This window comes from Colius striatus, chromosome W, assembly GCF_028858725.1.
Source record: "Colius striatus isolate bColStr4 chromosome W, bColStr4.1.hap1, whole genome shotgun sequence".
NCBI lineage: Eukaryota > Metazoa > Chordata > Aves > Coliiformes > Coliidae > Colius > Colius striatus.
Genome location: NC_084789.1, coordinates 9,609,239 through 9,621,241, shown reverse-complemented (window position 1 = coordinate 9,621,241; position 12,003 = coordinate 9,609,239). Strand labels below are relative to the sequence as shown.

At 40.5% G+C, this 12,003-nt stretch overlaps 2 protein-coding genes across 10 annotated transcripts in view; one reads left to right on the top strand and one right to left on the bottom strand.

Moving 5' to 3' along the window:
* The window catches only part of LOC133628385 (junction plakoglobin-like), an 82,872-nt gene that overhangs the window by 60,949 nt on the left and 9,920 nt on the right, over positions 1–12,003 (bottom strand). The gene's annotated exons all lie outside the window — the stretch shown is intronic.
* Positions 6,741–9,182, top strand: LOC133628480 (endogenous retrovirus group K member 5 Gag polyprotein-like). Its single transcript, XM_062016687.1, has one exon. It carries the CDS (start codon positions 6,992–6,994, stop codon positions 8,927–8,929), a length of 1,938 nt encoding a protein of 645 aa, XP_061872671.1. The 5' UTR covers positions 6,741–6,991; the 3' UTR covers positions 8,930–9,182.

Here is a 12,003-nt window from a genome sequence, read left to right as displayed (position 1 = left end):
TTTATAAACTAAACGTATCAGTTCAACTTAATGTTCCTGAATGAGGAAAAAAAAAAAGAAAAATTAAAATTGTCTATTGAAAAAGAAAAGGAACTTGTGGGCTGAGGAAGAAAGGAATTGATTTTAACAGCATAGTGAAACCAGCTCCAACAAAAGGAGAAGGTGTTATTAAAACACTCATATAGAATGACAATGAGATTTGTAAAGTCAAATTGTAATATCGCAATCTCAAAACAAATTGTTTTCTGATAAGTTAAACACTTATCACACTGTAGCCAAAAAAGCTGCAGTTCCGGTTGTATACTATAAAAATTAGAGGAAAAAGAAAAAAATTAAGCTGCAGCAATTATGAGTGCTCTTAACTAAAGGCACCTGCAGAACCGGTCTCTGCACTGTATGTAGGAGGAGTGTGTTTGTGTAAAATGTTTTGCAATCAGTGAGCGAGTTTTTGTGGAAGGTTTTAACCCCTTGATATGCTATGTGTGTGTGAGGAAGTCAGCGTGTGTTATTTTTTTTTTTATGTTCAGAGTATAATCTAAAGTTGATATTAAAATGTATGTGAAACTTATTTTGTTTGAAGAGAAAGAAAAGATAATTGACAGGAATGTGGGATGAAATTTTAATTTAGCCTCAGAATGACTTTAGGCTGGGATTATGGAAGTTGAGCAAATGGATAGAGTTTGTCGGATAATGGTTGGAAATTTGATGTGTGTGATCGGAATGTGAAGGAAGACAGGAGTGTATTGAATGGAACCAAGAAAGAGGCACGAAAGGAGTCAGGGGAAGAAATGTTGGGGGAAGGTAAAGGACAGCCTGGGCAGGCAATATAGATTGTTTCCTCCCCAGTGAGATGTTGGGTGTGGCAAGGCATGTTGGATGTGGGGCAGCGGGGCACTTTGAGAGAGAATACCCCAAGTCGAAGGAAAAAGAAAAGGTGATGCCATTACTGGCTTTTGAAGATACTGAATGGAGAGGTCTGGGGTTTTGTAATTAGAAGTCCCATTGGGAGCCCTTGATAAATCTAAAGGTGGGATCCCAGGAAGAAGAGGTGGTTCTCTTGGTTGACACGGGAACTGCCAGAATCTCATTAAACTTTATACCCTATGGGACAAAGTTATCAACAAATAAAACGCTCGGGAATTAAAGGAGAGAGATTTTCTTTCCTTATGTTTAAACTGATATTATTAAGATTAAGAAAGAATATAAGAACAAATAAATATTATAGTCCTTCTTCTGATGTTATTTTACTTCAGTATATTGATGACTTTAATTTCAGACAAAGAAAACAGTGTGGTAAAAGAAGCTACAGATTTTTTTTGTTGATTATTAAACTTTTTAGGCGAGCAGGATGTATCAAAATCCAAATTGCAATCTGTCAAAAAGGAAGTTAGATATTTTGAACATTTTATTTGTGAAGGGAAACACAGAATGAATCCAGAGAGAATAAAGGGAGTTGTGGAATTACCCTTCTTGCAAACAAACAAACAAAAAGGAATTAAGAAAGTGTTTGTGATTAACTGACTGTGGCCCTCTGTGGGTAAACTTTTATGCACAGAAAACAAATGGGTTAGATTCAAAATTGCTAAATTAAGAGCCAAATGTTTTAACTTGGACAGAAGGAGAAGAAAAGCTAATCCAGGAATCAAAACAAAGTGTAATCACCACTCCTATGTTAGCACTGTCATCCTTAGGTAAACTGCTTGTTTGGTTTGTCACAGTAGATAAGGGAGTGTTAACTCAACAATGAGGGGGTGAATGACAACCAATAGAACATACATATCCAACCTTCTGGATCCCATATTGAGGGAATGACCAGAATGTGTACAGGCAAAAGCTGCCACTGCCCTCTTAGTAGAGGAAAGCAGAAAACTAAAGTTTGGAGTGATATTAGTAATAAATACCTCCCAATAAGTGAAAACTACTTGAACTCGAAAAGCTGAAAGATGGCTAACCCATTTTAGAATATTGATATAAAAGACAATGTTCTCAACTTTAATCTTGATTACCTGCCCAATCCTTAATCCTTTGGAAGGGAGTCATGACATGTGAAAACTTTGAACACAATTGTTTAAGATATAATAGAGTATCAGTGTGACCTGAATTGAAAGAATTACCTTTACATACAGGCCTTGAGAGTAATTCAAGGCAAAAGGCTATGCAATTATTGAAGGAATGAGTCAAGAGCCAAAAGAAGCAGGGTGATCACCAAATACCTGGTCAGCCCAGACATGTGAACTATATGCTTTAAACAGAACCTTACAACTGTGAGAAGGAAAAGATGAACATTTTATATTGATTCAAGGTATGCCTCTGAAGTGGTATAAACTTTTGGAAAGACATGAGAAGAGGATTACTCAATAGCAAGGGAAAAGTATTAGTACATGGAGAAGTAATTAAACAAGTATTAAAGAATTTATCACTTCCAATGAGATTGCTGTGGTCTGTGTGAATGGACATTAAAAAAACCTGAATTCTTTTAGGTCCAGGGGAAGCAGCCAAAGAGGCGACATTAAGCCATGAGATTGTGAGTATGTATAATCTCACCCTCAGGTACCAGCACCAAAAGAAACTCCTGTGTTTACAGAAAAAGAGAAAGACATTGAGACAGAGGGGAGGTGGATCCTCCCAGATGGAAAAGAGATGTTAAATGAACAAGCTATGAGGGAAATGATGGCTATTTTACATCAAGGAAGTCACTGGGGTATGCAAGAACCTGGCCTAAGGCCCTTTAAACCAAAAATATTAAAATATTAAAAGAATTAGATACTGGGGTTTTATTTTGTCTTTCCTCAGGAAAAAAAGCGCTTTTGGCCCAAACAACACCTCAAGTTTACAGCCCACACAATCCAGCCTGAAGGGCAGATCCTGATCAAGTCCTGAAAAGGAACCAAACTGCAACCTGAATGGCAAGGCCTGTTCCAGGTGTTACTGACCACTGAGACAGCAGTAAGAACAGCTAAAAAAAAAAAAAGGACTGGACTTATTACATCAGACTCAGAGGACTAATGGGACTCTCCACTCAAGGATGGACAGTGGCACGTATGTCAGACTACAAACCCCTTGTGTCTAAAACTAAAGAACCAATAAGAATGCAATGGAAACAAGGACAGTCATTAATGTTACTAACTGATGAGGTATTAGTAGTAGAAATGTCATTAATTGTTGAAAATGAGGGAGATCATTGTAATTATGGGCTATTGTTTGTTGGAAATCCAGGGGACAGCATCATGGGGACAAAGTAGTATTCGGTTAAACTATGGATAAATGTAACTAACAGGGAGGCTCCACAAACTATACAGTTTAATGCTTGTCAAATAGAACCTATGAACTTGTACAAAGATTAATTGAAACAGCGATATCTAAACAAATGCCCTTAGACCTTGCGGCCGGGATAGGGAATAAAAAGCAAAATGTTGTACCTGTCAGGTGTGCCTACTAGCCAGGACACCCGCTCTTGCAAGAACGCTTAATAAGTGCTTCACTGAAGAGTCTGACCTGAGTCTTTCGCGAGAAAGCTTGTTTTGTTTCTCACACCTGTGAGATAGCTCGAACCTCCCACAGTTTCACTCCTGCGCGTCCCTGTAGTGGGTCTGGGATGGTAGTGATTTTCCACAGCAGCTCTTGCAGTGCTGTGCTTACTGTTGATATCAATATTATGACTACTGCTCGTACAGCATCAAGGCTGTCCCTCCAGCATTCCTTCCCCCACCTTCATCAATAGCTGTGGGTGAGCACAATCTTGGGAGGGACCATGGCCAGAACAGATGACCCAGGCTGACCAAGGAGATATTCCATACCATATGATGTCAGCTCAGTAATATAAACTGGGGGAGAAGAGCAGGAAGGGGAGGCAAGATTCATTTTTGGCCTTCCAAAAGCAACCGCTATGCGTACCGAAGCCCTGCTTCTCAGGAGGTGGCCGGACATCGCTGCTGATGGGAAGTAGAGAGTAACAGCTTTATCTGCTTTTGCTTTGCTTCCCGTGCGCACGGCTTTGCTGCTTCTTTATTAAACTGCTTTTATCTCAACCCACGAGACTCCCATCTTATTTTCTCCCCTTCCCTGGCTTGCTAAGGAGGTGGGGGATAGAGTGGTGTGGTGGGCACCTGGCATCCAGCCAGGGTCAAACTACCACAGCCTTTTTAAAACAATCAGCTAGTAAAACATTAATTAATAAACTATATGGCTGTGGGAGAGAATTTGGCTGCAGGCAGCTTTAACCTTGAGACATAGCTCTTCCCTTGAAGTGCACAGATAAACAGGTCTGAGAAAGAAGTGGTAAGACAGAAGAACTGAAACATAAAAACAGGATGGAAGCATACCAAAGAAGCAGTAAGAGTAGCACGTGAACAATATAGAGTGATCAATCATTATGTTAGCATAGGCACGTGCCGCGAAGTTTTTGGCTCTTGGCCTGAAAAACCAGACTCGAAGTCTGCAAACCAGGCTCGAAGCCTGAAACCAGACTCTAAGTCTGAAAAACCCAGGCTCAAAGCCTGAAAAACCCAGGCTCGAAGCCTGAAAAACCAGCTCCAAGCCTACTTCATGCGGCGATCAACCCAGGGTCCGATTCTCAGCTGGGTGGGAAGAAATCAGTCCTACTCAATGTGAGTGATAGCAGAAATCTTCTTCTTTATTGAGAGCAGGCTCTAACTTATATACACAGCAGCTTCAAAGCTAGCTCAGCAACAGCAGCTAATAGATTACATTCTTATGTTCATCCTACTTGCGGTTTCTGCGATAAGCAAGCTCCCTCACATTTTCCCATCTTGTTTTTCTCCGAAGTTGTTTTCCACCTTGAGCTGTTAGCTCGTTGGCTGAAAACAGCCCGACCTTGAAGGAGCAGAAAGCGGTCTGCTGTCTGCGCTGACTACGTGACAGCAACTGCTTTAACCATGGCTCTGACTCTGGTCTTGATTGTGCATTAAATTCATATAACTAGAACTCAGATTGCCTTGCCCCATCAGGCCTAACATTATACCCTGGGATCCATGTCCATTCTCCCTTAACCATTCTTCCACAGGCACGTGCTTTGAGACTGTTACCCAATTAAAATAGAATAAACTGTGTGTGATCAGGGGATAAGGGTATAATAGGGGGAAGCTTTGGCAATAAAGTATCTGTTGCACCATGAACTGAACCCGTCTCTGTGAGTGATTCTTGGCCACTACGACATCTGGTGCCCCCAACGTGATTTTGGCAAGCCAGAACTTTTAGGAAAAAAAAAAGAAAAGAAAAAGGAAAAAGAAGAGAAAAAAAAAGAGGGTCAGTCTGATGATAACCCCCTGACCGTGGTAGGCGAGCCGTGGCAGTGAAGCCCAGTTGAGCAAGGGAGCGACAGAGGAGCGCAGAGGAGCGACACCAGCACCACCATTCGCATTTAAGGCTGAAGGGCACCGAGCAGGAACAAAAATATCCATGCGCAGTGTTACAAAGCAAGCAAGGGCCTGGGCTTTCATAAAGCACATGAGACTCACTGAGCTCAACCCCTTATTGGGGTATGTGCCTGATAGAATCACAGAATGATGGGAGTTGGAAGGGCCCTCCAGAGCTCATCCAGCCCGTCCTCTTGCTAAAGCAGGTTCCCCTCGATCAGGGGGCACAGGAATGTGTCCAGGTGGGTTTGGAAACCTCCAGAGAAAGAGATTCCACACCCTCCCTGGGCAGCCTGTGCCAAGGCTCCCTCGCCTCAACACCAGACAAGTTTCTCCTTGTGTTTAAATGGAACTTTTTGTGTTCCAACTTATGTAAATTACCCCTTGTCCTGTCGGTGGACGCTACAGAAAAAAGCATCACCCCATCCTCCTGACACCCACCCTTTAGATACTTATAAGCATTAATGAGATTCCCCGTCAGCCTTCTCTTCTCCAGGCTGAACAGTCCCAGTTCCTGCAGCCTTTCTGCAGTAGAGAGATGCTTCAGTCCCCTGATCATCTTGGTGGCCCTGTGCTGGACTCTTTCCAGCAGTTCCCTGTCCCTCTAGAACTGGGGAGTCCAGAACTGGACACAGGACTCCAGATGAGGCCTCACCAGGGCAGAGTAGAGGGGCCAGGAGAACCTCCCTTGACCTGCCGGCCTCACAATAAACAGCTACCACTCTGAATTTGTCATCTAGATAAGAAAAAAGGAGCTATGTGAGTAGGAAAGGTAAAAAATGCTCCCTTTAATGTGATGAAGCATTTAAAATAAAGAGGAAGAAAGTTCACATAAACCTTATTCATGAAATCCTGGAGCTACAGGTATGATGAGACCAATCTGCCTGAAAGGGTAGAATGGCCCTCGAAAGGATTTGCCTGGTAAGGGTTAATCTTTTCTAAGGAAGCCTGCCTGAAAGGGTTGGCTCCTTAAACAAAGCCCCTAACTTAAGCAAAAACATCCTGTATACACAACAATGATAAGGACACCAGATGTCTTGTAGCCACGGAACATATATCACAAAAATGTAGTAAACAGTACCATAAATTTTGTAGATAACATTTGATTGATTTGTAGCATATAGAAAATATACGTACTCATATTGTTTGTTAACCTATACTGATGACCTTTGCGATATGTACTGACTATAAAAAGAGCATAAGAAGAAGCAATAAACTGTCACTTGCCCTAAGAGCAGTGGTCCGCCTGTCCTTCATCGTCCTGGAAAGAGCTGGTTTCTGACAAATGGTGCCGAAACCCGGGAAACTCGGTTGCCTTTGACCAGGGTGAGCTGCCTCCGAATCAACAGAACCGCGGTAAGGAAAAGGGGAAATAAAGGGGGGCAGAACTACTAGGAAGGTGTAAAATATAAGAAAGTAGAAATTTATCTCAGTAAAATAAAAACAAAAATCCCTTTTTTGTCTTAGATTTTCCGTTGACCAAGTCTGAGACTAAGTCTGGATCCAGCCGCACCTAAGCCCTTTCTATAAGGTGTCTTAGAAAGCAAGGGGGTCCAAACTGAACCTCGTGACTCAACGGTAGGGCTCCCTCATATTCAGCATTTACAATTTAAAATATGGGACATGTACATAGTACGGAAAGACAGCTGTTTGTAGCTATGGTCAAGACATTGTTAAAAAGTCGAAATATATCTGTAACCACCAAGCAAGTGGGTGGATTTTTAGAATTTATAGACACTATGTGTCCTTGGTTTCCGAATAAAGGCACTATTAACTTGGAAACCTGGAATAAGGTTGGTGAAAACATTAAAAGCTATTATGCTGCTAATGGCCCTGATAAGATCCCTATAGATGCTTTTCCTTTATGGACTTTAATTAAAGAATGTTTACAAGGTGATACTGAATATGATAAATGGCAACGACAAACACGTCCTCGATCTCGTTCAGCGGATTCAGGTTTAAAACCTTCTGCTGTTACTAATCCCGATTCACAACCCTCTGCTCCACCTGAATATCCATCAATAATCAATAATGAACAAAAAGATATTCAGGAATCTAAATTTAAAAATCCCTTTCTTATGTACTCAAATACGGGAGGTAAAAAATGCCGACCGTTAAAACAAAGCAAGAGCGCCTTGAGACCTATAGAATTATCTGAAGAATTATCCTCCGATGAGGAAGCTGAATTAGAAAAAGAAGCTGCTCAGTATCATAATGAAGATGATCAAGTGTTTGTTAACACGCCTTTTAAATTGAAGAAACAGCAAACACTTTTAAAAAAGGAACCTGTTGTTTTACCAGCAATAGAAGCTGGTAGACGTCCGCCCCCTCCTGACATATACCATCAAATATCACCTCACTCACCCTTACAGTTATCATTGCTACAAGCTAAACAACAAGGTGAAGATGTGAGTGGGTTTTCAAAAATATTGCATGCTTATCCTATAACATATGCTCCTCACCCTACTCAAGCCAATGTTAGAATTGCTACATATACATCCATTACATTTAAGAATCTTAAAGAATTGAAAACAGCTGCTGCTCAATATGGTGCAACTGCACCATATACTATTGCTATTTTAGAGACCATTGCAGCTGAAGTTCTTCCCCCATGGGACTGGAAAGGCTTAGCTAAAGCTACCTTAACGGGAGGAGAATATTTGTTATGGCTTACAGATTTTATGGATTCCTGTTATGATTATTCTCAAAAACCACACTTTCGCCAACAAGGAATTACTCATGAAATGTTAGCTGGCACAGGACCGCATGTTGATCTGGCACAACAATTAACTTACCCTGCTGCGACATATGATGCCATTCGAGAAATTGGTTTGAAAGCCTGGAAAGGGCTACCTAGACATGGAACGTCTAGGGAAGAATTAACTAAAGTCCGACAGGGACCAGATGAACCTTATCATGATTTTGTATCTCGTTTGTTACAAACTTCATCTAGGCTCATACAAGACACCGATTCAGCTATGATTTTAGTTAAGGAATTAGCTTTTGAAAATGCTAATAATATCTGTCAATCCATATTAAGACCTTGGAAAAATAAATCAACATTAAATGACTATATCAGATTATGTTCTGATGTTAGCTCTGGGTATATTCAAGGCATAGTCACTGCTGCAGCACAACAGGGCAAACCTGTTGAGCAAGTTTTAGCTGCAATGCAATTTAAGAAAAACAGAAGGGTTGCAGGCCCTCCTGGTAGTTGTTTTCATTGCGGACAAATGGGGCATCAAGTACGTCAATGTCCTAATAAAAAGATTCCAAGTAATAATGGAAAAAATCCAGGTTTATGCCCAAAATGCAAAAAGGGTAATCATTGGGCTAATGAATGCCGATCTAAATATGATAAGAATGGCAATTCTTTGATACAGCCGGGAAACTTCTCAATGGGCTTGCCCCGGGCCCACCCAAACAAACAGGGGATGTATCCTGTGCAGGTGCAAACCTCAGAGCACCAGCTAAACAATCCATTTCACAACTCCACCGAGCCACCAGTCATAGTGCCGGACTGGACCTGTGTTCCTCCTCCCACTTCGTATTAACACCTGAAATGGGGGCACAAGCTATCCCAACAGGGATATATGGCCCATTACCTGCGGGAACATGCGGTTTGGTATTGGGACGAAGTAGTCTGAGCATGAAAGGATTGCGAGTTATACCAGGACTAATTGATTGTGATTATGAAGGAGAGTTAAAAGTTATGTTACAATCTGAAACTTCTGTCTTTAATCTACCTGCAGGAACAAAGATTGCACAGTTGCTTTTAATTCCTTATGTTTCATCTATAGGAAAAGCTCATTCCCACATTCGGGGAACAGGCGGTTTTGGATCTACTGACGTTTATCTTTTACAGCCCATCAATCATCAGAGACCTGAACTTCAGTTAACAATTGATGGTAAAAATTTTACAGGACTCTTGGACACCGGAGCAGATGTATCGGTAATGACTTTAAAACAATGGCCAAAAGAATGGCCTTTACAGCATGCTTCAGCTGATCTAAAAGGAATTGGAGTTGCAAATTTGCCTCTTCAAAGCTGTAAGTTGTTAAGTTGGACAGACAAAGAGGGACACTCTGGTACCATTCAACCATATGTACTAGAAAGCTTGCCTCTTAACCTCTGGGGCCGAGATATCTTGACACAAATGGGTGCATACCTTTATACGCCTAGCAGTTAATCTGATAAATTTATCAGTAACTATGTATGCAGATAAAATCTGTTGGAAATCAGATCATCCTGTTTGGGTTGATCAATGGCCTCTAACTAAAGATAAATTGCAAGCTGCTCGTCAATTAGTAGCGGAACAATTACAATTAGGTCACATAGAACCTTCCACATCACCATGGAACTCACCTATTTTCGTTGTAAAAAAGAAGTCGGGGAAATGGCGACTTCTCCAGGATTTGAGAGAAGTCAATAAAACAATGTGTACCATGGGAGCGTTACAACCTGGTCTACCCAGTCCTATTGCCATTCCTCAAAATTTTGAAAAAATAATTATTGACTTAAAAGATTGTTTTTACACTATCCACTTACATCCAGATGACAAATGTCGATTTGCTTTTAGCATTCCATCCATAAATTTTAGTGAACCTATGGAACGCTACCAATGGAAAGTATTGCCTCAAGGAATGGCTAATAGTCCTACTCTTTGTCAAAAATTTGTTCATGAAAGTATAAAAGCGACTAGACAACAATTTCCTGATGTTCTTTGTATCCATTATATGGATGATATCCTTTTAGCAGCCTCATCTATCGATAAGTTGCAACATGCTTATGCTCATATTGAACAGATGTTAACTAAACATGGTTTGAAAATAGCACAAGAAAAGGTACAAAAATCATATCCTTTTCAATATTTGGGGTTTCAACTATATCCTAAATCTTTTATGCCACAAAAAATTGCCATACGAACAAATTCTTTAAAAACCTTGAATGATTTTCAAAAACTTTTGGGAGACATTAATTGGCTCAGATCTTTTCTTAAGTTAACAACAGCCGATTTGCATCCTCTTTTTAAAATACTTGAGGGAAACCCTGATCCTACCTCTCCTCGCAAGTTAACAGAAGAGGGAAAACAAGCTCTTCGATTGGTTGAAAAGGCCATAGAAAATGCTCAATTACAATATGCAGACATAACAAAGTCTTTCTTTTTATATATCTTGCCTACAGTAATGACTCCTACAGGAGTCTTGTATCAAGACGGTGTTCTGTGTTGGATACATGGATCTCACTCTGCAAAAGGAGTTCTTGTTTCATATCCTCAAAAGATAGCAGAACGAATTAAACAAGGACGAAAGTTATGTATTACTCATCTTGGGAAAGAACCGGCAGTAATTGGAATTCCATACACACCTGCTCAAATTACTTGGCTGATGGCCACTGTAGACGATTTTGCTGTAGCCTTAGCTGCTTTTCCTGGAGAAATAACACAAAAGTTCCCTTCTGATAAAATTCTTAGTTTTGCTACCTATCATTCTTTAGCTTTTCCTAGGGTCGTTAAAGGAGCCCCTATAACAGGAGCATTGACTGTTTTTACAGATGGATCATCTAATGGACAAGCAGTCCTGTATACTCCTACAGACCAATTTGTTTGGAAATTAGAGAATGTTTCTGCACAAATGACTGAATTATATGCAATTTATCAAGCACTGTTGAAATTTTCTGAGCCTTTGAATATCTATTCTGACAGTCGTTACATTGTCACTTCATTACAATTTTTAGAAACAGTTCCTGTCATAGCTTCTAAAGTTTCTTTTATACAACGATATTTTGGTCTGATTCAATCTCTCTTAATAATAAGAGATGCACCTCTTTTTGTAGGACACATTCGTAGTCACTCTAAATTACCTGGACCTTTGAGTCACGGCAACAATCAGGCTGATTTGTTAACTCGTTTTACTGTTGCTACTGTTGCAGAAGCCCAGCGTTTGCACTCTCTGCATCACTTACCTGCAGCTACTCTACAATGTATGTGCCATATCTCTCGAGAACAAGCTAGAGAAATTGTTCGAACATGTTCTTCGTGTGTTTCTTTTTTACCAATTCCTCATTATGGAGTTAATCCTCGAGGTCTTTTACCTAATGATCTCTGGCAGATGGATGTTACTCATTATCCTTCTTTTGGCCGCCTCTCTTATATCCATGTAACCCTTGATACCTTTTCTCATTTTGCAGTAGCCACTCCTTTGTCTGGAGAATCAACCGCACAAGTAATTTCACATTTGTTACACTGCTTTTCAATTTTAGGTATACCAAAGACTATCAAGACAGATAATGGCCCAGCATATACTAGTGCTAAATTTTCAAAATTTTGTGCTCATTTTTCTATAACACATAAAACAGGGATTCCTTATAATCCACAGGGTCAAGGCATGATTGAACGCTTTAACCTTACTCTGAAGACACAATTAAAGAAATTAAAAACGGGGACATGGGGGATTAAGGACACTCCTTTGTCTTTGTTAAATCATGCTCTTTTTGTTTTAAACTTTTTTACTCTCGATGCAGCTGGCCTTTCGGCTGCTGATCGTCATTGGCAATCCCCAGCTCAGCAGAAACCTGCAGTATTATGGAAAGATCCTATTGATGGATCCACGAGAGGCCCTAACCCGGT

What these genes read in the sequence shown, in the direction of transcription:
- LOC133628480 (XM_062016687.1), top strand. Translation starts at nt 6,992, where the DNA reads ATGGGACATGTACATAGTACGGAAAGACAGCTGTTTGTAGCTATGGTC.